General features: G+C 42.7%; 1 protein-coding gene across 1 annotated transcript in view; it reads left to right on the forward strand.

The window, feature by feature from the left end:
• RHOJ (ras homolog family member J) overlaps positions 1-26876 on the forward strand; it is a 63601-nt gene extending 36725 nt beyond the window's left edge. The window contains exons 2-5 of the mRNA XM_074869008.1: positions 10197-10255; positions 15658-15822; positions 17120-17215; positions 18348-26876. Coding sequence (XP_074725109.1) covers positions 10197-10255; positions 15658-15822; positions 17120-17215; positions 18348-18494 — 467 coding nt within the window. The 3' untranslated portion in view covers positions 18495-26876. The remainder of the gene's footprint in view (positions 1-10196; positions 10256-15657; positions 15823-17119; positions 17216-18347) is intronic.
• Positions 26877-27575: the final 699 nt, after the last annotated feature.

Below are 27575 nucleotides of genomic sequence, written 5' to 3' on the forward strand. Positions count from 1 at the left end.
GAGATAAACATATATTCCTAGATACTGTGCTATGGTGATGGAAGCTTTAAAAATATTTATAAGAGCTAAAAATACAGATATAGACAATAATCTATATTCTGCCTTCATTTTTTTGGATAGGCTCACATTGCAGTCACAGCCAAATTTTTGTTCTTTCATTCATCTCAATGCCACGAACAATCACGTGGTCTCAGGAAGAGCACTCCCCCTCCATCAGGATTAAGAAGATATCTAATATTCTTCATTGTTTAGGAACCATCACAACATTTTTAATAACATGTTCAGTTTCTATCTGTTTATATTACTCAATGCTACATTTGTTCCTCTAACATTTGTTTGGATTTAGTGCTATTTCTTTCAGTAAAGAGTAAAAAGACAATTAGAGTTGCATTGAAATGCACACATCAGAGTCTATTTTTCTGCAAATTTAGTGCATATACCTAGGCAGTTATTATTAGTCTTTAACTCAGGAGCAGAACTGCCTTCCATGGGGACAGCTGATGGTGCACAGTGAGCTGAAATACTCTGGAAGCACCTCCCAGTCTGCTGCAATGCACAACCCTCTATTTAAGACAGAATGAAATCTAACAAACATCTCTCAGATTTCAATTGTTCTTCAATTTTCCAAGCACTATAATCGTGTTAGCCTTTTGCATCTAGCACAGCTTTGACAATGTTGAGGTCCCAAGAGTTCCCTCAGGACTGTATTACTGGAGAAACTGGGCACAGCTTTTCCTGCAAACAGAGACCCCAAGGTTTCTTGGACTCAGCTATCAGCAAAGCTGATTTTGTTCAAGGATTGATTAGCACAGCTATAACTCACTGAGATGCAGGGGAAATCCTCCAGTGCTGATTTTACAAACAACGAGGTTCACGATTCCGATAAATCAACCTCATTCATACTGTCTATAAATAAGTAATGTCCCAGACTGGGAAGAAGCTGGCTCATGTTTTAGTGCTGTGCTTGTTCTGAAAGCTTGGGGAATTTCCATTCTCCTTCATCCATTTCTGGACCATATTCATTCTGCTTGATCTTCCTAATCAAGCTCCACTGCTTTTGTGTTCTTTGTCATGTAAGCTGGCCAATGCTGAAGTCTGACTTCCCAATGTATTTTGAAGGATTAACAGCATTTCGCATCAGCTGCTTGAATAAAAATGATTGGTGGTACATCTCTTCTGTTTGCTGTCTCTGCATAGCAAATACCCAGCTGTGAAGAGCTGCAGCCTTTTTCCTCTCAAGATGCTGAAAAACCACATAGTACAAGTCATGAATCTTCCTATAGGATGGCACTGTCTAGATTAATCTATTCCTGTTGCAGAATGGGACAATAGAGCTGTCATTTGGTGTTGGCCTACTTTCCCAACACGGCTGCAATGCGAGTTGGGGTTGGGCAGTTTCCCGCCAATTCCATTGGAATCCTCAAACCCGAATGGACGAGGCAGAGGGGAGGGGATGCCTCTTGCTGCACATGAGAAATAAGAGTTCAAGTTGAAGAGCAATCGCTAGAGGCAGTGGAGAGGTGTCTGTAAAGGACACCAAAAAGTGTTTAGATATTACTTCTCTGATGCTTCCAGAAGTACCTGAAACATCCTGCTGAAAAAGCTGGTCTCTGCATAGTCAGTCCCAGACTTCCAAAAGTCTTCAATATTGACTTCCATACCATGAGAGCATTGCAAAAGTGTGACTGTTTGCCTCCCCCTTTGTGAGATGCCTTCAGTGAGCATTTGGGTTAGTCTCCAGATTTTCCATACAACCACAGAGTTAAAAAGAATGTTATAGGCTTACAAATACAAAAGCCAAGAATGACTTGACTTTGGTCTTAAGAAAAGCATAAAGTACTGCGAGACTCATTAAATAATGAGAATAATCAACCAATGCAAAGTTTAGATCAGCCATTGAGGGATGACAGGTAGAAATAGGAAAGTCATGTTACCTCTGGCTAGATCATTAATGAAACCATTGCTAGACCACGCTGTCTAGTCATAGCAACTGCTTGAAAAAGAATTCGGAAAAGAGCTACAAGAATCATGTAAGAACAAGAAAATATGCCTTGTAGGAAGACACTAGATAAGCTATTTAGAGCAGAATAAATGATGCTATGAATCCTATCTGGCTTTAAGATCACTAAATGTCTGTGGCCTAAAGACAAAGCAGTGAATTCCTCACCACCTCATTAGACCAAGAGCTACACTGAGCGAAATCAGCTGAATCCCAGCCCCGGAGGCCTCTCTGTGCTCCCACCGCAGGGAGTAGACTGGAAATGTTTTTCAGATATTGTAAATATCAGATGGGCAAAAGTATTTGCTCAGCAGAACATAGATATCATCCATTGATGAGGTGACAGAAAATGGTGAGGTTTACTCAGAGCCCTTCTTTTGAAAAATGCTGGCTCTCAGAGGCCTGATGATTACAGGAGCAATTAAAGAAAGGCATTTAGTACAATTTACATCTAAAGTGCATTATTTAGGCCAATTACAGGGCAAAATAACATGCTTTTGATTTTTCTTTCAGAAAGAATATAGTTAAGCTGCAGGATAAGTCTGATGTAGGAAATCAATTTGGCTGTAATCAAATCTTGTTTGTCATGAAGGAGGAAATGGGGGAACATACCATGAGCAATGTGTGACTCAATTTCCTGGACATGACCCTCACATGTGGAAGTGAAGAATGGCCCAGGCTTGAGTCACAGGGCACTGGCAGACCCTGGATGAGCCAAGCATCCTGTAATAGCAGCAGTTATCTGCCCTGGGTGTGTTGGCCACACAATGTTGTAGCATTGCAATCAGTCAAAGCAAAGGGAGTATTTCCAAGGAGGAGCGTTGCATGGATAACTTTCTAGCTAAAGTAGCAAAGAATCATTACAGCTCAGCTGAGTTGGTTGTCATTCCTGGCCTGAATGATGGGGACATGTCATCAAGGTCTTTCTTACTCTCTTTTTGAACAGCTTCCTTTGGTGGCTGCCAGACTGTAGCATCCCCAGAGCTTTCATTTGCAGGTTCGCTGAGTATTCACAGCCTCAGTTGCAGCAGTGTGACATCTGAAGACCGGTCCACAGCAGCTAAAATGAAGTTCCCCAGACACTGATCCAACCAAAATTAAAGCAGCACGTGAGAGCTAATCCCTGGCAGCCCTGTCCCTATTTTTTCACCTGTATCAGCCAAAGAAAGATATTTCTGACCACAAATATAACCCAAAATAGAATTCATAAATTCACCTGAAGCACTTAGAAGGTACTACTAAAATGCAGTGCCCACATTTACTTTGTTTTCCTGTTGAATATTCAAAGCTGCTATTTGTTAAAACCTGGGATATGTAGTTTTGGTTCAGTTACTTAGATGCCTGACTATTATGGGAACCAAGGGGAATTAGAGATCAACATGCCTTTGAGGCATGTTTGAGTTTGAGTCTCTAGTTGGAACATAACAGGGATCCTCACATTTCAGCCATAGAGACCCTTATTTAGGAACTATGCAGTACAAAAAGAAGCTAATTTATAAACAAGATGTTTTAAATTGCTCTTCTTCAAGCAAACTCCTGTCCTGTCTGGGGTAAGCCCCAGAGAGCAGAAGACATCTATGAAGAGGAGGGGGATTCCCAGTTCATTAGAAAACCTTTCACAAAACTACATTCAGGAAGGAAGGAAAATGCTACCCAGCAAGCAAACATATCATCACTATCTCCAGGGATATCAGCTGCTGGAGAACACACCAGAGTCAGTTTATGGATAACTTCACAGAAATAATTCTGAAAGGTGCCAGAGGAAGGGACTTGAGGTCTCTGTGACACCCTAGCATTTGCTCCAGTCCACAGACAATCTATTTGCTCTTGAAGGTACGGTCTGGACTTGAATCATGCCTTGCAAAGATGATTATCAGAGAGGGAGTAAAATCTCCTGGGAAATCATTGACTGATGCCTGCTTCTAAGGAGTTCAACTCAAACCCCAAATCTATGCTGAGGAAAGCACAAAGACACCCCACAAAAACCCTTCACCATTGCAAGTGGAGTCTATTCTTTATATGAGTGACTTGACTATAATTCTGTTAAAGAACTTGGAGGAAACTGGGAACAAATGGTTCTGACATCACTGAAAATGTTCTGATTTTATAGGTTGGTGTTGCAGCAGATTTAGGGCATATTCATAAGGGAAAAAGCATATCAGCTTCTTCCTTTACTGTGAGAACTGAGGAGAAGGAGATTCAGTTCTCACCTCCCTGGGAGCTGCTCTAGTCCTCTGAGGTGACACTGTGGTTCTGGTCCCTGTCACTTAGTACAGAGCAGTTCACCCATTATTTTGCCAATAAAGTCTATGTTCCTCTGTTAATTTGAATCCTTCCCCTCTCAGATGTCCTGGGTATGATTAGGGTGCCCCAAGCCAAAGAAAAATATTTCACTCTACAACTGAAAATTTTGTTCAACTAGGAACTGGAAAAATACATATGTTTGTGTTTCATATATAAAATATGTGTGTGCACATGTATTTTAAAAACAGAAATATTGCTCAGGTTATTTCTCATTGCTATCTTCCCTCCTTAGTATCTGATCTGTATTTAGCACATTGATCAGACCCAGTTACAGTTTCATGCAGAGCTTCACCTGCCAAATATATGCAGGAGCAAACAAGTTTGTTTTGAAGTAGCACTGTGAAACTGTGAAGCCGAAGCCAAGAGTTTAAATCACTACTGCTCCCCCTTGAGTGAGGCCTGCATGAACAAGCACCTTTGGAAGTGAAAGGAGATCTATAAAACACACATTTAAAGAGCTTTCTATCTAGAAATGAAAAATCTGGTCAAGTGGCTACCAATCACTTAAAGCACTAAGAACCCAAATCTTCCATCTAAACTCCACTGCAGCTGACCGATAACTGCTCTTTTATCCATCTTCTAATTTTACCCTCTTTCCCAGCTGGAAAAGAAACAGACTTAGGCATTTCTATGGTCAGCAGGTCAACCAGAATTGCAGTTGTTCTTATACTGGTGGCCATTAGTCTGTGTTAAGTAACATGCACCTGGTACATATAATCATAATGAACAGACAAATGCACAAACTTTAGTCAGAGCTTGTTGAAAAGGGCAGACGATGGCCCTTGTGAAAGTTTGAGGCCTGATGCAGACTACTTTGCCCCCAAAAAATGAGGAAGCTTTTCCATCCAGGCAGGTGCTACTATCTCTGCTTGCTGTTGGGCTCCTGGCATCTCTCTCCAAAGCAGCTGGACCTTAATTTGTTGGCAGGAAGGCACTAGAATAAATAGATGACTTCTCCCGTGTGGTATCACATTAGACATTGCCTAAGCTATTGTGTATATTCTTTTCACAGTCAGAGACTTGTGTTTCTTTGCAAACATAGATTCTGGGAGGGCAACAGAAAATTTATGTCCCATTTCTGTCAGTGCAGACCATGGAGATTGCTGTTGTGTGGCTGAAGGGTTCTTCCATGGGTACGGTTCAGTCCCACAAAGTCACCAGGGCTTTGCTGCAAACAAATGAAATAAAACAGGAGAAGAGTTTGGCAAAGAGTGACTACTGACAGGTGGATCTGGGGCAACCTGGACAACAGGAACATCAACAAAAATAGTCATATTGTCCCCAAGAACACAAACTAGCCACTTATTTAAAAACAGAACTCCCAGCTCAGACCATGGTTCACACACCAGATCCAGCCCACACAATAACTCCATCTAGCACCTTGCCTTTCTGCTGTGGCTGTCAAGCAGGACAGCATGTTTCAGAGTTCTGTGTTGAAGCCCATTAGTAAAAACCCCAGGCACAAAGACCTGCGACAAAGCCCTGGAGGTGATCCAAAATAGTTACTCAAACTCTAGCAAGCAATACCTAGTTAATTTATGATCCAACTAACATTTTATAAGCGTTTTTTTACACATCCTGCACTTGGTTAAAATCACCCAGTGAAAGGAGTAAAACGTCTGCCCTGTCGCATTGTTTGATGCAACCCAGACTGAAGCCAAATGAGAACCAGGACTGTGCAAGTATTCAGCCACATTTTATTGCAGTCCCCACTGCACTTGGTGTTAAAGGCCATGCCATTTCAGTGCTAATCAATATATCAATATAGCCAGTAAATGGCAAGGAGAGTTCGTATTTATTTGTTACTCCAAGACTGCTCATAAAGTCGAGCTCCCAAGCCTGTAAAGGAGCCTGCATTACCCAAATGACCGGGAAGGAATTCCACGTTGGCTTCTCATAGGTTTGGCCACTGACAGAACAGGAAAAGCTAGTAAGAGGTTAAGTAAAAGTAAATTGAGATAAAGCCAAGAGTAAGGCCTACAAATCTAGCAGAGCAATCTCAGCTCATAAATACAACCTACCAAGTGGACAAAATGAACAAAATTTTGCCTGACAGAGGTGAACTGATAAACTCTTAGTATAAAAATATCATGATGTTTTCACAGGCAAAAGCCATTTATTTTGACATCTGTTTTGTCTGCATGAAAGTGTGGTGGAAATCTCAGCACTAATACATTAATCTAGGCATTGCTGTTTCAAGAGACAGGGATTATCTGAATTGTCAGTGTGAGCCATTTGGTCCCCACTGCACTCAGAACCAGGAATCCAAAGACAGCATTTTGCCTGTTGCTGAAGTTTAGCCAAGATGACAGTTTTGCTGGGATGGTGGCTGTAAACTTAGAGAGGTGGTGTGGACAGGAAGGATATCTTCTGATGATGAGACAGATTAGAACAATTGAAGAAAGAAAATATAAAGGTTGATGGGGAAAAGAAAAAGAGAAAGTGAATGGAAAAAAAAAAAAAAAACAACAAATAAAAAAAAAGAGAGAAAAAGAAAGCGAGAAAAAGAAAAAAGATATGACTGGTACCACGCAGAAATTAACAGCAGGACCCATAAGAGGCAGGATGCTATAAGGAGAATTAAAATGTAACGTGCAAGCTAGGTAGTCCCAGCGTGTATTTTTCAAAAAACCCTTGCATTTCTTAGCCCTTGTGCATGTGAAGAGTAATGGTAGGACACCACCAACTTCTTTATTCCCCCTCAGCATTTTCCTGAGGTCACCAAGAGCCAAACTGAACCATATAAACTATCAGTAACTGTTCAGTGTGCGGCTCCACAGACCTGTTGCAAAATATCCACCGTGACTTCATGGACCACAGAGTACACATAATAATTTAGGAGCTCTTGCAGCATATCCTTCTGGCAAAGCATAGCACACCAGAGACAGACTGGACCTCTATTCAAACAGCTTATCTCCAAACCATATTAACTACTGGAACAAGGCAGCAATTTGTTTCTGCACCAGGTCTTTCTGCCAGTGTAGCTCTGTCAGTTAGAGGCCACCAAGAGATGGGCCAGCAAAGCTTCACAGGAGCTCAGCCTGGACAGAGTAAATTTCAGTGCGACTTTTAAATTCTCAAAACACTGAAGACCTGAGCTGATCTTTGCAAGCAGGGCCCAGCTTAGTTTGCCTGTGCACAGGGTTAGCCAGCATGAGAGGTAGAGCTGGAGAACCATGTCACTACATACGTATGTCAAGTGTCTCTTCATATTCATCAGACACAATAGATCACCTGCACCTCCATGCACCCCATGGCCACACAGCTTTGGAGGTGCTCTGCAGACTCCATACAAATTCAACCAAGGACTGACAGTGTGACTGATGTTCACGTGCAGTCCTGAACATCATGTGCAGTCCTGAACGCCACCTCGGACAGCTGAGCACTGCGTGGCTAAAGCACCACAGGTGGAAAATTGCCTTCAGCTGAAGGGTATATCACAGAATCACAGAATTGTCTAGGTTGGAAAAGGCCTTGAAGATCATCCAGTCCAACCATCAACCCAACATTGACAGTTCCCAACTACACCATATCCCTCAGCGCTATGTCAACCCGACTCTTAAACACCTTCAGGGATGGGGACTCCACCACCTCCCTGGGCAACCTATTCCAACACCTAACAACCCATTCTGTAAAGAAATACTTCCTAATATCCAGTCTAAACCTTCCCTGGCACAACTTGAGGCCATTCCCTCTTGTTCTATTGCTTATTACTTGGTTAAAGAGACTCATCCCCAGTTCTCTGCAACCTCCTTTCAGGCAGTTGTAGAGGGCGATGAGGTCTCCCCTCAGCCTCCTCTTCTCCAGACTAAACAACCCCTGTTCCTTCAGCTGCTACTGGTACAACATGTGCTCCATATCCTCCCACAGTTGGTCCTCGAGCAGAGTAAAATCAGCAGAACAGGTCTGGTTCCTGCACTTCTTGGCACAAGGGCAGATTGAAGGCTGGCCAAGGTTGCAACTGGAAAAAACCGTGCACCTCCTGGCTGCCTCCGTTAAGCTGTGCAGGACCACCTGTGGCCCCCACTGCTTCTGAGAAGGGAGCTAAGAAAAGCAAGCATATTGTCATATACATACAGTTCATAGCTCTACTGGGACATTTTGAGACTTCCTACATCACAAAAACTTGAAAACCAGGGCTCTGGGGAGATATGGTTCAAATTATTTTATTCAGTCAGGTTGAAGAAAGGAGATGGGGCATCTGGACTGTCTCCTGCCTGCGTTAGTACCTATCTCCCCATCCCAGTACTTCTTCCCTGGGCTCTTCCACCCATGGACATTCGTGCTCAACAGCTAGCCCCATTTTGAGTTCCCCTGTTTTCTGCACTGTGTACAAGCTACCTCCTGAACTGAGGAGCAGGAGGAGGGCTCTTCGCCCCTTTCCCATCTCCTCTTTCCCCTGCACATCACAAGGCAGCCCCAGCAGCAGGTGAGTGCAGCCCTTCCTGCTCTCATCAGCAAGTCTGGTCCTCGCTGAGCCTTTGTACTTTCAGTATGTCAGTTTTGTTCTGTTTATATGCTAGCAAAATCACCGTGTTGCTTTGCAAGCAAGTAAAGCTGCTGAATAATCAGTCTATCCAGCCACACTGACAGAGTCTTCAAGTGTAAGAGATTTCAAACAGGACATTGTTCCCCAGTGCAGGAGCTATTAACTTCTATAAACTGGTAGGTGCTTCTCTCCTACAAAAGTCTTACCACTTTAAAAAAAAAAAAAATCAAGAACCTGTGTGATGTTTTCAAACCTTCTCTTTGCCAAAAGTAACTATTAATCTTTCCCTCATTAATTGCAAGTTGTGATCAGTCAATGGGCACCAGTCTTAGCGCCCCCCTCCCCCAGCCATAGCTCTAAGTTCATTCCAGCTATTTTCCCTTGTGCTTAAAAAAAAGTAATAGTCCATGGGCTGCAAGAATACCATTATTTTGAGCAACCTTCCTGATGAATGTTTAAAGTCTTCCTGCTCACTAATAGGTGGAACTGGATTCCCCCCTTTCTTTCCAGTTGAGTAGTAATGATTTAAGAAGATTAACAGGTTAACTAAATGTCATTAACACTGATTATATCTTTTATAGAAAATAACATTGATTACAGAGATCAGCTAATAAGGGGGTTCATCCAAAGGCAATGAGAAAACATTTTCATCAATGTAAATTGTCTCAAAATGAAATTCAAAGTGAATTCTACTGAAGGAGTAAACGTGCTAAGTGTGATCAATAAAATAAGCCACAGCCAATAAACTAAACTCTCCTTCATTTGCAACAGAATCAGTTCAACATCTGAGCAAATATTAGTGCTCCTCTTCCTCCCTGTCCTTTGAGGTATCCGCCACAGAGCCCCGCACATTAAGCAATGCCACTTTGACCTGCAGGTTCATGACACAGGACAGGGCAAGTTGCCCAAGAGGCAGCGCACCTCCACTGGGACCCACCAAACATCAACCACTGCTGAATGCTTCATTGTTTCACAGCCTTCAAGAAATAAAATAATAAAAAAAAACCTCTCAATGATCCATGACAAACCTACCCCAGTGCTCATGGTGAGAAGGCAGGAATTCTGTGCTTTCAAGTCCTAGTACCTCGTGGGGTCAGCTGGTGCCTGCAGAGGCAGAAGCAAATGTCCTTCAGTCTCCGGGTCCTTGATAGTAGCGGTGCGTGCAGCTCATCTCTCTTGGCTGTCTGTAAAGAAATAAGAGCTTGGCATAAAGGATTTGCTTTTGTTGTGACTTCAGGTTGCCTTCAATTTGGATTGAATAGGTGTGCTTGGTTTAGGATACACATTGTAAGACACGTGCTAATGTGTTTAGCACAAGGGTCTATTGGCATTTTGGGATAAAAACACATAAAAATGAGGCCACTGTCTTGTGCATAAACAATATCTCTTATTTCTCCCTTCCAGTAACTGTGACTGTGGGAGGACAACAACACTTGCTGGGACTTTATGACACTGCAGGGCAGGTAAATTACTGCAAAACATTTATATTTTTCTTTCCCATGGTTTGTTTGTTACTACTATATATTGGGATTTGTTGTTCATGCTGTTTGTGGGGTTGTTAATTTTACAACTATTAACAATCTGTTGTGAGTTGTAATGGTTGAACTGCTGAACTTCTTTTTGTTTTCTACACAGAGCTTTCATTCTGGTTCAGCAATAAAACACACACAAATACACTCATCCCTAAGACTGAATTTTGCCTAAGCAAAAGCTAAAGCCTGATTAGGTTGGTCAGCTTCCCATACATCCACCCACTGCAAATATGACGTTTCGTATAAAGTCAGTGTTTTCTTACATTTACCACATGGTGGCATTGAAGGTACAGAGAACAATTCCCTTTTGCAAGATCAGAAAACCGATCTAACACATCACCAGCCTACCAGTCACCAGCTATTGACTTTTTAAATGGTAACCCAGCCAGATTGGCATCCATCCCAACATCCTTTTCCCAGGACAAGGGTGTCCATTACAGTAGAGGCTGTACCCCACGCTTACTTACATATGTAATGCTTTTACTGTTTCCACTGCTCACGGTCTGATAGTGTGCTTGCAATAGAAGTTTGCAGAAGAGCTCTGATATATGGACTGATTTCAGACCCTGGAGAGGAGGAGAGAGTACTTCTCACTGCTCTGTCAGTAGAAGGGCAGAGGAGGGTACAGGGAGCAACAATGGTGAAATTCCCCTGTCCTACCTCCAAATGCCAGCAACTGGCAGAATAAAGAAAGGACCACAATCTACACAAAAGCCTTGCAGAAAATCACCTGCTGAGGCGGGGAGGGAGCAGGTCCCAGGTCCCTCCCAGCCTGGGAAGGTTGGAAACCCCATCCACCAGCTCCTCTGGTCAGAGCTGGCACTGGAGGCACTGGGAGAGGAAAGCAAATTTGGGACCATGCTTCACTTTCTGGGACCCAGCAGCCCTGGATGCAGGGCTTTGCTTTCAGGAGCACTTCCTCGCTGTGCTTCTTTTGGCCATGACTGAGTGCTATGAAATGCATAAACAATGCAGAAGGAGACCCTCCTGTCTGCAGCAGGCCACTTATTACAGAACATATTTTGCATCAGTATGCAGAGAGGTCAAAAACCTCATCAGGATGGACTGTCACTTCCAGAAAAACCTGCACTCAGCAGGACTTGGGCTTTTATGCTTTGGGTTTTGCTTTTTTTCATTTTATTCTTATCACATGTATGTAGGCAGCGATGGTCACTTCATAGCTGGCTTGGTGCCACTTACAGTCCACCCATCCTTTCTGTTCACATGGTGCAAACAGATGATCCAAAAGCCAGACCCAAAATATGACCCAAGTTCTTATCCCATGTTCAATTTCTTAATCTGCACTCACAAACACAGAGCTTGAAGCATGTCTGTCACGATCCAGGCACTGCAAGCCTCTGCAAATGAGACTGGGGTTTTATTCAGTTCTCAGTCAGATTTTACCCAGTGCCTTAATATTTCTACTTGTTTTGTAGTGCTGACAGTTCCACGTGCCACCCACTTCCTCAGCAACACATCCTCTTACTTGTCCTCCTGAGCCAGAAGAAACACTAATCTGTCTCTTTGACAAACTCACCCTTCCATCCATTCCTCCACAGTCATTTTGCCATCGCCTGCTTCAAACTAGTCAGAGCACCACCTGCCTCCAGGCACAATTTCTAACTTGTCAGGTTCATTTCCCTTTCAGACCTTGGTCCAGAGGATGTGGCCATCTAGTCAAAACTCAGAGCATGAATCACTCCTTGATGACTAGATTGTATCTCCGTAGAGTCTGAAAGGATGATGCTTCCCATATGCTCAAGCTGTAAGGACAGATCATCTGGGTTGTTTCCTCCCTCCTTCTCCTTGTGCTGGGTGGCTTTCCAAAGGCATTGGTGTGAAGTCATAGCCAAAAATAGCACTTGACATTACGATGCTATAAAACATATGCTAATGAAATAACAATTGGAAAATGTACTCCTGCAGCAGGACCCTCTGTCAACCCGAAGGGAGAGCTGGCAGAGACCCCAGATCTGGGGTATCTGGTTTTCTGCATCCCTAGCACAAACAGTCCTAGGAGGAAAAAAACAGTCGTCCTTTTCCCCAGGCTGAACTCAGGTGTGGAGTCCTTTAACAGGCTGACATGGCAAGGAGCATGCGTGAGATCAGCACAGCAGCAATAAAAAAAGCAAGTTTTTCTGTACTTTCTGGGCCTGAACACTGCAAGGCTGATGGCAGCCATAGAGCGGGGAGGGAGCAAGACCAGTTGATGTATCTCAGCCCAGGCACATCACAGGCACGTAACTCAACCAGGCCATTTCCATGCCAAACCAGTGTCCAGGCAGTGTAACTGGGAAGCAAACAGGCAGCAAAATGTAAGCATGAGCTAAGGAAACAAATTAATGATCATCTACAGCTCAAGCCCATGAGGACTCATGTCCCTTCCCAAATGCTACTGTCACTAGCTGCAGCACCTCTGGATATGCCCCATACCCATGCAAATATCCAGTCTCTTTTTTACGCTATTTATTTGCTTGATTTCAACCATCTCTGAATGAGAAATGATCGTGATGGGCCATATCTCATAATGGTCCATTGCAAGGTTTTATAGCCTTCTCCTGGGGACCAGGTACGAACAGAGACAGGGTCCTTGTCTGATGTGGTCTGGAGGCTCCTGCCAGCCTACAGACACAGACATGTACAGGAGCCCAAATCAACTCTTAGCCATGACACTTGCGCTTGTGTTTTAATATGTCCGTGCAATCTTCCGTGTGCCCTGATGGGAGACAAGACCTCTGCTGTATGATGCATGGCTGGCCCTCCTTACAGTTTATATAATGCTCAGTGCTGCTAATGCAAATCAGGAACGCTTCTCCTGAAAAAGTCTTTTCTAGGGGCTCTGAAGGAAGAAGCAAAACAAAATGAAATGCACACTCCTGTAGCTGTCACTGCCAGACAGAGTGCTCGTGGCTTTTAATTTGTAATTTTAATGGTACAGTAAGTTCCAGCCCCTCTGCATATGCACGTCTGGAATATTGAAACTGGTTATATTTAGCCAATTTCTTTCCAGAAATTCTAAATCACGATTCCTTGAGGGCTTGCTGCCACCACGTGGCTGTTTTAGGAGGCTGATCTGCAGCAATTAAACCAAAACCAGGAAAGGCATTTGCCAAGCACCTAGTAGCAGTCCATGCCGACTGTGGCATAAACATACTTAATCTCAGATTTGATGTTCTGGGTTAAAATAATGCCCCATAGGCAGGCCAGGCCTTCCTAACCCACGGTATCCATATAAAGCACATCTGTCTCTATAATGCAATTGCTCAGTTGATCCCATCATCTTGGGATCCACATCAACTCATCTGCTAGGAGCTGGGTGTCATCTCTAGAGTCTCATATAAATCTCCTCCCACCGACTTTGCTTCTTTGGGGCCTGTATTGCTGATGTTCCCACAAATGTCTCTGAAGCTTTTTCCTGCCATTCCCTGAACGTAAAGAATCCACTCTTTCTTGGGGGCTGATATGTCCAAACACATCCTCTTGTCTTGTAAATCCTTCTTCAGATCAACAGTTTCCATGACACTAGAAAGACATCAGTCAGTTGACAAATACTCTGGCTTTACCCCAAATACTGTAGTTGTGGGGCTGGAGGTGGTAACTAGGAATTTATTCTTCCTGTTGAAGTGGGTTTGGGACAATGAACATTCAGTTAGACAAAACAAAACATTTTGTTTGAGGTTTAGAATGTTTGTTTAAACTTGTTTTTAATGAGAAAGAGCTAAATTTGGCCTCATAATTCCTTTCAGAATAAATTATTAAAGTTTTTTGTTTAAAAGAGGTTGGAGGGGACTGTTTTTATATAATCCATTAGTATTTTTCAGAAACTAGTGTTGATTCAGAAGTAGTCTGGGTCATTTTAGCACTGCATGCTCAACAAACAAAAGACAGTGAAAGAAGATTTACCAGTCTCAACTCATAATTAAGCCCTCTCATTTGTTGCCCCAACCAAAGCAAAACAGAAGCAAGGCTGAATTAAGATACCATCTAATCTGGGCACACAGTGATATAGTCCTGCATCAGTTTCTCCTGCAGGACAGACAGCAGCTTACATTGCTCCTGCCCCTAATGTACGTCTTCCCTACCTCAAATAAATGTTCTTGAGTTTGAGCAACAGCACTTGGATAAATTTTTCTTTTTCTTTTCCTTTTGAGTTATTAACTATTTCAGCATTTGCAAAGCAAAACTGCACCAGTTGAGTTTTCATACAGTTATAACCAAAAGTAACCATACTGCAGAGATTTGAGGCTTGCCCAGAATGCAGAAACTATAAACTAAAGACCTAGGTCTCAGTCAGGCTTCACAGCAACATTTGTTGTCATTTCCCACACTTCATCTTTGTGTACCGTTCCTCTTTTTTAATTCTGGGCCCCAAAAAAAGTCTTCAGAACAGGTGTATCCCCTCTAAAAGCATCTGTTCTGTTGCACTGAAATTTTCTAACAGGTTTCATTGAAAAGTACCCACCAGACACAGCTACATATGCTCTCACTATCAGAAAAAGCTATTCTATCCCTTTCACACAGCTTGCAAAACCTCTGCTCACTCTCAACATCTCAAGCCTGAAAACAGACCTAAATTCTTCCTTGAAACAACTATCAAAGCCAGCTTGCGACATAACACAGCTGCGCTTTGAGCTGTTTGAAAATTTACCCTCTTCACAACTAGTCCATGGAGAAAACATCTCTCCTGCCCCAGTTCAGGGCCTGTGGAAACACTAAATCACCCCCAGTGATTTACCCAGTCACTGCAGGCTGGATTTGACCTGTTTTGTGCTTTCAAGATGAATGTCTTCTGCTGACTGACCCATTGCTGCATACCATACTTGACTGAGATGGCACCAAAGAGCCCGGAGGCCCTATTTGTTGTATATGATCATGTCTATAATGCCTACTGGGGAAGAGAAAGTCCATAATATTAACAGAAAATCCCCTAGAGATGTGTATCATTAGCAAATATTAGCTAGTGGTGACAGTCAAATAATACTTCCCAGGATGGTATCACATTGTCAAAGGGTTGAGGCTGGTACACACAGCCTCAAGATCAATTTTTATTATACCACAGGTGATGGCCACTGTTTAGCATTACTTTCTACACCAGCATCACCACAGATAATATACACACAAACAAAATAAGTTGTTTCTTTTGGGTAAAGATGCTGACAAAACAACACCCTTGGCCCATGACAGGTGATTTCCCCCACAGCAGCTCCCTGGAGGTTATAAGTGTACAAGAGCATGGAAGGACAGTGTTGAGCAGTTCATCAAGAGCCAGCATGATGCCCCCGTTTGCAGTTATCCCCCACCTCATAACACATTTGTTGTTTTCCCTCTGGTAGGAGGACTACAACCAGCTGAGACCCCTGTCCTACCCCAATACGGATGTGTTCTTGATCTGCTTCTCAGTGGTGAACCCTGCCTCATACCACAACGTCCAGGAGGAGTGGGTGCCTGAGCTGAAAGTCTGCATGCCCAATGTGCCTTACGTCCTCATAGGAACACAGGTAATGCTCCTCCAGGTCACTGCCAGCCATCGGGTGGGTCTTCAGAGTGAGGGGGCTCCTAGTCTACCCCAGGGGTGGCTGGAGGCTGAGCTCTGTAGAAAGGTTTCCCATTTAACTTCTTATGTGATATGCAGCCATTAGAGAAAAACTCAGGGACTGGTAATGGAAACCAACGTGCAGATGTCCCATCATGCTAGTCACAACTGGCAAAACTCATCCCATCCTTTTATTCAAATGTATATTAATATGGTATCAAGGCATAAATACCTATAGGGAGAAAAGATTTCTGACAGGCCTTTAGTGAGGGGAAAGAAATCCCATCAAAGTCTGTAGTTGGAAGCAGAAGCTAAACTTCAAACTAAATTTTAAGAATGGGAATAATTAACCAAATGACTGACTTAGAGACATGTGAAGGAAATAGCCTCCCGCATGTTTTACATCAACATTGCAAATAGTGACTCACTGTCCTTCTTGTGTTATAGTGGATGTTAGACTAAATGATCAAACCACTTTATTTTGGCCTTAAAATCTATGAATCTATCAATCAAACAAAAATTCCTTAAATATGGGTTTGCTTCCAAGATACAAAGTGGCCTAGAGACTGTGAGAAATAGGGATACGAGTCTGGAAAATGTCCGAACACTGGACAGTAACCTAAGCCAAGTAAGAGAAACAGTTCAAATTCTAGTCAAAACCAAAATCTTCATGCCATAGGAAAGTCCAATCGTTCAAACATGGACTTTGTTTTTCACACTGAAATAATCTAAAACACCCATTTTACAATAAAAGTATTACCCTTTGGAGCACACACTCTGAAAATGGATGGGTTTGGAATGCCAGAATGATTCACTTTGATGTTTTCCATGGAAATAAAGGATTTTGTTTCAAGTCAGTCAGACTGAGCTGCGTCTGTTTGGCCTGTCAGGTTGTTTTACGGGTGATGCAGTGCAGGGGCGCAGCACCCTCCCCTTCCAGTGTGGCTAAGGCTTCCACCAACACTTTCCAAGATGCGTTGTGAGAGCCATTGAGAACTGTATCTTTACTGTATTGCATCTATCTGAGCTGTGGCCCAATAACCCACCAGTGACAACTAATTCATGTTAAACAGAAATTTAAAAAAAAAAAAAAAAAAAAAAGAAAAAAATGAAAATACACATGCAGTTCATTTCTGAAGTATTATCTGAGGACAGATGCCCTTATGTGAGTATATGACTGTGGGTTTGTAAAGCTATGACTATCTGTTTCAAGAATTACAGCAAGGCTGTGCTGAGCATGGGGTTTGTGTATTTTCTACTAGATTGATCTCCGAGATGATCCCAAAACTTTGGCACGGCTGCTTTACATGAAGGAGAAACCACTCACTTATGAGCACGGTGTGAAGCTAGCAAAGGAGGTAAAAGCTTTTTCTGAGGTTCCACAAAATTGACTGATCACAGCTTTCCATGGCGTTTGTTTCATTCAAGTTGAACTCCTATGGGGTGTGTTGGTTGGTCCCAGACAGAGATAAAAGCTTCTGCTCAAACAGGCTGGTCCCAGACACAGATTGCAACTCCAGATCCTACTGATTTGCTGCAATAGCTGGTCAAGTTCCATGCAAAGCAGCATGGGACAGCAGTTGGTAACAGGGCAGCAAAAGAGATTCTACTGTTTACTCAAGTCAAGTGTTTCTTGTCCAGGCTTCTGCCAAGAGGTGTGTGTGGCAAACCCCCCTCTGCAGTCACCTTCTGCCAAACTCATCCCTATCCCTTACAAAAGCACAGACAACTTGATTCTCACTTATCCATTGCACTTCAAGCAGCAGAGAAAGAGCTCCCAAGGTTTCTGTGTTATTGCACCTTTCTCCTGGGAAGGCAGGGGGATAAAAGCCCTTCTCAAGCCCTGAAATGCAGACATCTGGGCCCCAGCCATTTCCACCTTACATCCTGCAAGTGCTGTTACAGACCCTGGCCTTCAAAGGCCAGTGAGAGCATCCATTAGCAGAATACGCTGAATAAGCAACAAGATTGCTGAATAAGTAACACAGTTGCTGAATAAGCTGAGACTGCTCTCCCAGGCCACTGTGTGTCATACCAGCATGCCCAGGAGACTCCCATCTCAAGATGATGCTTCCAAGTTCCCAGAAACCAGCTGGAAGCCCTCCCCCAGGTAGCAGCTCCCTAGTGTTGCAGAAGGTAGGGCACAGGGGGTGACAGGTCAGCAGAGAAGAGCCAAGTATATGAAGGGGTTCAGCTAACAACCCAGCAACTCCGTGAAACCCTCCCTAGCTACACTGATGAGAGGCCAAGCTCAAACATGGATCCAGTCCCCCTCTCTCTGGAGGGTCGTGCAGGGAATTCCTGTTCCCCATTAATCCCCTGTGGTGAGATACTGGTGTTGATGCTCATCCCTGCTCTCTCGCTCAGGATGACCACCTGAGCTTGTCCCTTAATCCCATAGGCAGCCAGATACACTTAGAAAGAAGCTGGAACAGGGTCGCTTTGTCTCTCCCAACAATGGGTACTCACATTTTCTTTCTTCTCTTTCAGATTGGAGCACAGTGCTATCTGGAGTGCTCAGCCCTCACGCAGAAAGGCCTTAAGACTGTCTTTGATGAGGCAATCCTGACCATTTTCCACCCCAAGAAGAAGAAGAAGCGTTGTGCAAAGTGCTACAGCTGCTGCACCCTTGTGTGAAGTCACTTGGAAAGAAAAACGAGATGAGTTCAATGAAATAAAGCAGGTTAGAAAGGCAACGACGGTCACATGCAACTGAAATGGGGAACATGACCAGAAAGGGGTCCTTCTTACCCAATATAGGAGCCCTCTGTTCTGTGAAACCTCCAAGCTGTATCAGACTAGGCCAACTCATGTCTATGTGCTTTCCTAACCCTCCAGAGTTGTATGCAGCCTGTTCCCACTACTGCAGACTGCACTGAGCCAACAGAAACCAGGATGCCTGCTCCTGCTTGACTCTTCACCTTAGGAATAAGGTGAAGGTGGTGTGTGGAAAAACAAAGAATAAAGGTGGTAAAAGAAACAAGAGAAACTCCATTTGTGACCTTAAGCAAGAATTGATCAAAATTAGGAATCTGCAGTACTTAGGATTGAATCTGAACTGACTGAAAGCACATGGAGATATGTAAAAATCTAATATGTAAGATATACACTATAGGTAGGATGTACTCTTAAATTACTTTTCTTTTATAAGACTCGCTAGTTCAGGATATACTTTAGTTTGTTCAAACCACATGAAAGCAACGGTGGAGTGATTCTAGTTTGTTTTCAATGGTGAAACTTCACAGTGTCAGGATGTTGCTGCACCCAAGCTATCAAAATGGATCAACATTTACCTCCAGACTTAAGGAATGTTCTTACAACAGAAAAATGCAAATAACTGTATTTTTACAGGGGAATGTTCAGGCTGAGCCATGTTTCCATAAGCTGGGAAAGAAAGAACAGAGTTGTAGCATTAATGTACCGAAACAAAGAAATTTTGCCACCAAAGAATATTGCCCTAGACGTGAAATAGCAGTGGAACCATCTCCCATCCAAAGTGAGAACATGAACAAGACACATTGCCATGGCAACTGAAAATTTACCTTAGAGATCAGCTGGATTTCTACATCTCACCCAGCAGACAAAAATAGCAAAAACCAAAAAGCCAAAGGTCATACTGATTTCAAGTGCTTTAAGGTGATCCAATTGCCTTAAGATTATTTTTTTAATGGCGTATCTCATGTAAAAAACTCATCAAACATGTTGATTACTTGTAGTCTCCTTCCTCCCACTCGTCCCTTCTTTATTTGCTCCCGTTTTTCCATCTTCATTACTGTGAGTGCTGTTTAAGTTGCACGGCTGCAGTGCTCAGGAGTGAACTTTCACGTGAGTCGCAGATGATGGACTGCAGCCGACAGCACAGAGCTGGGAAGTCCAGACCTTAAGGGAAGGGAAGCTGCCTGTTAGCTCTCTTCGCTGTTGAAGAAAGCGTGCCTTTTCACTAAAGCCTCTCCAGGGACCCTGTACTTTTGCACATCACAGCAACACAGACACTTCAGAGGTGAACTCGAAGGGCATCTTGTTACCTGCATCTGCCTTCGGGTACCCTGGCAATGCCACAAGACTGCCTTGTTATGGATTTCATTCCCCAAGTAGAAAATCACAGTGCCAGCAAATACAGATTTCAAGACCTCTGTTGTAACTCCTTGCAAAGCAGTGCCTGCAGTCAGCATTTCCAGAAGTGCTAAGAGTAAGCAAGTAACAGCAGTGCACCCTGCCAGCCCAGGGACACGTGTTCTGTGCCCCCCCGCACCCCACTCCAGGGGACTGCCAGCCCACTCCCCTTCAGAAGCACAGTAGCACGGCTGAGTACACACATGCAACCAGAAAAACTCTTGTGATTAGTGGTGAATTATAGGCCCGGTGTTACTTGGAGCAATTAGCGACTTCAGCAGGACTACAGGAACTGCACCCTTGGCCCAGAGAAGGGAACAAGTGTGATGCAGTGCCCAATCCTGCAGTCATCGAGGCTCATGGATCCAAGATCCTCCTTTAGTACAAATTTAATTTACCATGGACACCTACAGAAACCAGCTCTGTCACCCCAAAACGTTTCCAGGTAGAAATCAACAGTTCTCTGACAAAAGTGATCAAATTCAAGGCAAACACCTTGTTGCAGTTCCCAGCTGGCTTTCACTCACCATTTCTTTCCAGCTGCACACAAGCATGGATGAAAACAACGCTGTGCTAAATCAAAGACAGACAATAGAAAGATTTCCTCACTGCTGGTATTTTTGTGCATATTTTATATTCAGTTTTATTATGTCCCAGACATTTGCTTCAAATGGACTGGCTGATATAGCACAGCTCAGAGCGAGGACAGTGCTGAAGCCCAGTGAAGGAGTTCATGTCGTGCCGCAGAGGCTGTGTTGCCGTCCCCAGGCAGAGCTGGGACACTGGCAATCAGCTGAACTATAACTTGTAAAGAGATTCTAGGGAAGTATGAGGAAAATTAGGAGTGGATTAAATAAATAAATATTTAGGTAATGTTTGTTGCCTTACAACATGACTAGAAGTCCACTGAAACACACAAAAAAAAAAGCTTTCAACAGATTTCAGAGAAAAATAGGGCTTCACTGTGCTGCCATTTACTTCAGTGGAAATAAAATAGGAAAATAGGATGATTCCTTTGGTTTAGCTCATGTAGGCTGCTGTAGAGCGCTAGCCTATATACAAGTCTCTGGTTAAAGTAAGTGAAGTCTGTTTTAGTTGAAGCGCAATGCAAACACTCAGGTTGGAGCTGCCAGATATTCTTAGAGCTTCACAAAATAGAGAGGAAATAGAAATCCAGACTGACAGCTGAGCTTGTCATAAAATAATGAGCACACTGGAAAAGTGCAATATAGCATTCCCGGCATGCATCAGAGAAAGTCACAAATAATCAAATTATATTTTTGTGTGTCACTGAGTATCAGAGGTGTCTATTAATACTAGTGGGATGACATAGGATAAGCATATAAAATAAAAAATCACATAGGAAGTTGTAGCATTAATGTAACTGCAGTGGTTTGAGGAAAAATAATTAAAAAACCTATGGTGATGTAGAAGTTAAAATGCTACTGTCCTGATGTATTAAACTGCAGCACCCTGCACAAACCATTACACAGCAGCAAAAGCAGATAGAAAAGTATTAATATGCATACAAAAAAATGACTAGCCAGGGTTTTATCTGCACTTAAAAACCAAGCACATCATGTTTGTGAGGCAGTAAAATTTCAAGTTTTTCAAGCTGATTGTGACAAAAATTTGACATGTGGGAGCAGCAAGGGAGGGAGAGTGGACACAAACCTCTGAGAAATCGGCTCTGCACTGCATTTGTTTTTAATTTCTCTTCCAACAAAAATAAATGTTTTTAAAATAGCCATGCTTCATGCAGGTCCCATAAACATTATTCCTGTGTTAGGTTATGTACGCACACTTACCCATGCAATGTGGCAGTTACTCAAGGATCTGCCCTGTTACGTTATTATTTTGGGGAGGCAGGAATAGCACAGGCCAATAAGCTTTAGAAAGGGATTGTAGGCAGATGTAAGGAGACTTATTGACTATCTGGGAAGTCATACCTAATACCTTTTCTAAAAGCCAACAGATGGTGTGTGAACAGGCAGCAAAGCTTATTTTCAGAAATATCAAAACACCAGACACAGTGCAAACACAGGCATAAGGCAACAGATACAAACTTTGAGTTACTTTCAAGCACCATTAGTAACAAAAAAAAAGAAAACCAATAAAGGATTGCCAGGTGAAAGGAGATGGGTTTTCTCACTGTAAGATGAGCTAGAAATCAGACACCGATTTCACCTTCAAAGGAACACAGTTAGTAGAGTTGTAAAGGCTATAAACCATCCCAGGTACCTATTGGACAATGTCCTCTTAATGCAATTGATGTCAAAACCTTTCCTGACAGAGCTGCCTTTGCTAATAGTCTGCTATCATTTCAAAAGCACTCTCAACTTACAAGAAATCTGCTAGATCCTGTAAAACCCATGTCCTTCAGCCTCTTCTGAAACCTTAATGTTCTACCAGGAGTTGTTAACCTGAAGTTGTAGTTTCAGAGTTCCCAGAGGGTTTTCATGCAAACTCCTGAAAGGAGATATTAGAGATATTATGTATTAAAGAGCTATCTCAAGACATTAGAGAGTTATCACATTAAAACAACCTACAGATGCCTCTGCCCTTCAGAGCACTGCTAAAACACCAGACCAGCAGAACTGGGGCAATCTTGTGCTATATCACCACATCCAGCATGACCTGGAGGAGGTCTCACAAAGACTTCCATAGTTTGTCCTGTGCCTCGCAGAGCTCATAAAAGTTGTGGAGAATGCAGAAACAAGGCTCTAACCCCATGCACATCCATTCAGCAGCATTTTTTTTCAACTGGGTATAAGTCCCATGTACTTATAGCCTCCAGGAGTGATGGGGAGCAGCTCTCAAGATGAGCTCCCCCTGGTTGTCCTATGTGCCAAACGTTCCCAAGCGTTCTCTCTCTGCCCTGTAAATATCTACTGTTACAGTAGTATGTAGCTTATGAAGAACAACCAACTACAAGCTCTTGCCTCGCATTGCCTTGAATTAGGCATGATGTGAAGCTTTCCCTCAACTTCCACACGAGCTGGTCCTGATGTAAATCTTCTTGCTGGTTGGAACTGCAGAACTCACTCTGAGTCCAGCATGACAATCAAAACAATCATTTCAGCAGCTATCTGATATTTCTCACCTTTTTTCTCTTTCAAAGCACTGCTTCAGTTCAAAATAAACACAGAATTAAATACAGCGCTGCATCTTAATATGCAGTAGAGTTATTCCAAATACTTTTATTAAGGGGCCAGATTTTGACAGTCTTCCTCATACTGAAGAGCATCTTACTTCACAAAGAATTGTCCCCAACTCCCTCATGTCTCATTCAGTCCCAATGATGCAGCTCAGGTAAATGAGGGAGGCTGAATATGGCCATTGGTGACCTGCCCTTGTAGTTAACGTGTAACAAAATCTCTTCTAGCTGCTCTAGTGTTGGTGACCTGTGTCCCCCAAAAAGCAGTGATTTCCCATTCCCCACACACTGGACAAATCACCTGGTGTTCTGTCATGCTCAGCACCACGATCTGTCTGGTATCTGCCATCTCTAAGGAAGCGTGGCAGAGAACTCAAGAAATGAGTTGGGAAAGGAGACAAGCCTCGGGCATGCTGCTACACAAACCAAACAGGACTCCCTCAGAAACAATCACTGCAATGCAACTCTAGGCAAGTGGCTAAAAACCCACCCCAAGGGTGGGAAAATCACTGTAGCGAACAGAGAGCAACAGGAAACAAATATTTCACTATCAGTGACTATCTGTTGACAAAGATGCATGGGCTTCACTTCCCACCAATGGCAAGCTGTCAAGATCCCATCCAAGATATTGTCACAAGACTCCAGAGACCTAATTTGAGAATCCTTCACAGAAGCTTGGAAAAGGTTGAAGAAGTTCTTGCAAACAATTTCTATTGCTGCCTCTCCTCATCACACCCAACCTCATACACAGCAAGCGATACAGTGGCCTATTACACCAATGATACGTGTCTACCAGATGTGTTTTCACCATGCAAGCTGCCATGTCCTTACAAAAATGTCCCTCTAATTCAAACATGAAAGATGGCCATTTCCTTCCATAACTTGCTTGCAGTCCGTGACCTTTTCTGTAGCTTTTTTCCCAAGTGGCACAGCAAATACCTCTTGATTCACCACACTGAAACTTCAGCTGGATTAAAAATAAATTGCAATGGCATCAGTCTGTCTCAAACCAGGCTTGTATAAAAGCACATTTGTCTTCTCCAACAAAGCAATCAGCATATGGTCATGTTGGCCCAGGGACCATTTGTTCAATAAACAGGTAGAATGAAGAAATCTGGCTGCACATGCCTTTCTCCCTGTATTTTCCTTTTCCCTGAAGAGGATTTGTAATGTGTTTTATCCTACATAAAAAAAAATCTGGAAATAACAGAACATTTTCTTGATTCACAACTCTATAGGACTGGGTGAGTATCTGCTGTGACAGGAGGTGAGCATGGAGTGACCTACGTCAGATAACTTCTAGACACATTTGAGCTCTACATAAAAATGAAGACAAATCTCTACTATAAATGTTTATTTTTCTCTTAGTGAATAAAGACCCTCTGAAAGCAGGAAAAAGCCTCCCACTGATTTCAGTAGTGGCTTGTGATCTCAGCTGTCTTCACCTATCAAAACAAAACACGAATAGAACTATTTTTGCATTGAAAAGCTGGGACAAAAACACCGATTAGAAGTAATGAATGCAACAGAATAGCATCTACACTTCTGCTTTGGGGAAGAGCTCCAAAATCAGGGCCCAGAGCTACAATTAGTCAGTTTGATCCTAAAACTTAAATTTTATTTTAAAGTGTTAAGGGGACTCTCATAACTAAGATGAAAAAAATCTTCAAATTCTCTTTGTTTCAGTTAAAGCTTTCTGAAACATGTGAATAAGAATCTATTTTTCCTGGGCAGTTCCAGGAACCCCACCAGAACAGCAAAAAAGAGTCAGAACCTCATTGTAAGAGGAAAATGAACTCACAAACCCATATATCACAGAGCAACAAGCAAAAAATCATATGAATTGCTGTCAGTGGTGAAAAATCTCTTTAACTTTGAAAATGTGTTAACAAAAATAATCTTGAGCATGATCCCCATCCCTTCAAGAATGTGCAGACCATAATGCAGTGTTTGGCTGCTTCTTCTAACTATAATTTTAGGGTGGGATTTTCAAAGATGCTGTAAGTTGGCTTCATTTCAATTCTCATTAAGACAATGGAAAATTTCAATGGGATCTACACATGACTAATGTGGAAAGCATTTGAGAGTCTTTACATTTCCTCTTTTTCTGCCCTTTATTGTGGCTGACCGAGCTTTGAGCACAGATACACTGAGCCAGGTCCAAGAATCTTTTATACCTTTTGGCTGCTGGTTGTGGACTCCCGAAAGAAGTTAGGCATCTGGAGACCTTGCTGATCTGATCTTTAGCTTGAGCTTTGGAGACTGGATTTGTAATTCCTCATTTCAACCACTACTGAGGCTAAAGATGAAAATTATTACATTAACAATGTAATATTTAAGACAAATGGTTGTCTTTGCTGTGTTTGACACTGCACTCATTGCTGTCACTTAATTTCATCTCATCCTATTCAGGATGCCAGATTTAATGTTGCATTTGATTTTGCCAAAGATCAGTTTGAGCTCTTGCTGATATCAACTGTGGTGAATTTTGACTTTAATCGGAGGTTAATGAATTCAGAGTAAACAGTTGTCACCAGTCTACAGTTTCCACATCTTCCAACAGAACAGTTATTTGTACTGATAACACGTAGAAATTTTTGTCTGATGTCTGTCAAAGTAGTTTGGGTGTAAGCCATATCCACAGTATGACTGTCATAACGTCTCTCCCAGTACTTTTCCCCAAAATAGGCAGCTGCTCTAACTGCATTACAGAACTGGCAGGCACTGAACTGCCCTGTCAGTATCAAGTAAATGAGCCCAAACTTTCCCCAAACTTGTAAATATTAATTCTTTAATAAGCAATAACATAAAGCTACATGAGAGGGGAAAAGACACTGGCAAAGTCTTCTTCACTCATGAGCAGAAGTGATCTAAGGTGGTGAGCCCAGGTTGCCAGGTGGGAAATGCTACAGAGCAAGGCACAGCGTGGTGCCCATGCTGCCCCAGCAAGTACAGCGTGAGCCCAGCGTGGCGCGGAGCCTTCGTGGAGTCACACCGGCATACCCGGGGCTCAGCAGCACCATGAGAGCTTCAAAGAAGGCTGCAGAGAGGAGCAGGGAGATGGACGAGTGCAAGGATAACTGAATTCAGTTTAACCTGTTATGATGTTGATGCACTTGTAAAATACAAGCATTTCACTGCAAAGAGATTCTCTGCTCCCCTGAAAACACAACAACAAGAAAATTTCTTTCCTTTCTTTTTGCATAGTACTTCAGCAATACTTCAAAGTAACAGTGCAACAAGTTACTCTAATTGAGTTTGTGAAGCAGATGTAATGACCTCAGCACAAATCAGGACCTAACACATCATCAGTCAGTTCTTAGCAAGTTAAGAAAAACGGCCATTTACTTTACTTGATGTGAGCAACTGAATTTTTCTGTCTTAAAGGTTGCTGTGTGCAATATCGCTGGAGTATGGGGCTGGTAAAACCAAAGGATGAGTACTAAAATATTATGTCTGACTTTTGAGTGGTATATCTTTTTTCAAATATTAACCAAATCTTCAGAATTCATGTTAAAGCAATAAAATTTAAAAACAAGGAAATTCAGTTTTCCAGCAATTGTGTTTTGCATAGTTTAAAAATCATGTAAACTGTATTTGTTTCCTACTTACATCACATGATTCTGTACTCTTTTACTTATCCTCTTTTAAACATGTAATTATTGTATATTGTAACTGCACATTAATATCATCTATTGTACATAGTTTATTTTAACAAAATAAATGTATTACTAAGTATTTTGACAGCATCATTTTGCAAAGGTATGGTGCTGTATTTATTTTCCCAGATGTTAATCACATATACCTTGCTGGACATTTCAGGTAGGAAAAACACATACTAACATACAAGGCTGCTTTTGGATGGCCCTGGAATTGCCTGCACCTTCCAGTGTCACCTGCAAAAAGTCAAACAGGAGGTGTTCCTGCAGCTTGTGAACCTCAGCAGGCTTAACCAACCCCTGCCTGAGGCACTCACTCACATAGCAAAGACAAAGGGTGGCAAGGTCTATTCCTAATAAAAAGACACTGCAGCCCAAATCCCTGGCTGTTATAAATGGATACATCCCCAGAGGAGCCAGGACAATTCAAGAGGGCACAGCATGTGGCTTGGAATATATTTGATTTACCTGCCCCTGGAGGAAGTTGGTATTAGTCACCAGACTTCCCATGGCCAGATTTTGTCTGGGAAGAAGCAGCGTGGAGGACCCGCACATCTGGGGTTAACAACAAGGTCCCGAATGCATCCTCCAGAGAAGAAACTTCCTAAACTGCTGCCTGCTAAAGCCGGGTGGATATAGCAGGGGAAGGATACCTCTGTACAGCCCCGATGCTTTCACATTTCCCTGAGGATCCGCTGCTGGCTACTGTCTGCAGCAGGATATTGGGCGAGACAGCCCCTTGCTCTGACCCAGGGTGGCGGTTCCTATGTTTTCATGTGAGTACAATGA

The sequence above is a fragment of the Strix uralensis genome, chromosome 4 (genome assembly GCF_047716275.1).
Source record: "Strix uralensis isolate ZFMK-TIS-50842 chromosome 4, bStrUra1, whole genome shotgun sequence".
Classification (NCBI taxonomy): domain Eukaryota; kingdom Metazoa; phylum Chordata; class Aves; order Strigiformes; family Strigidae; genus Strix; species Strix uralensis.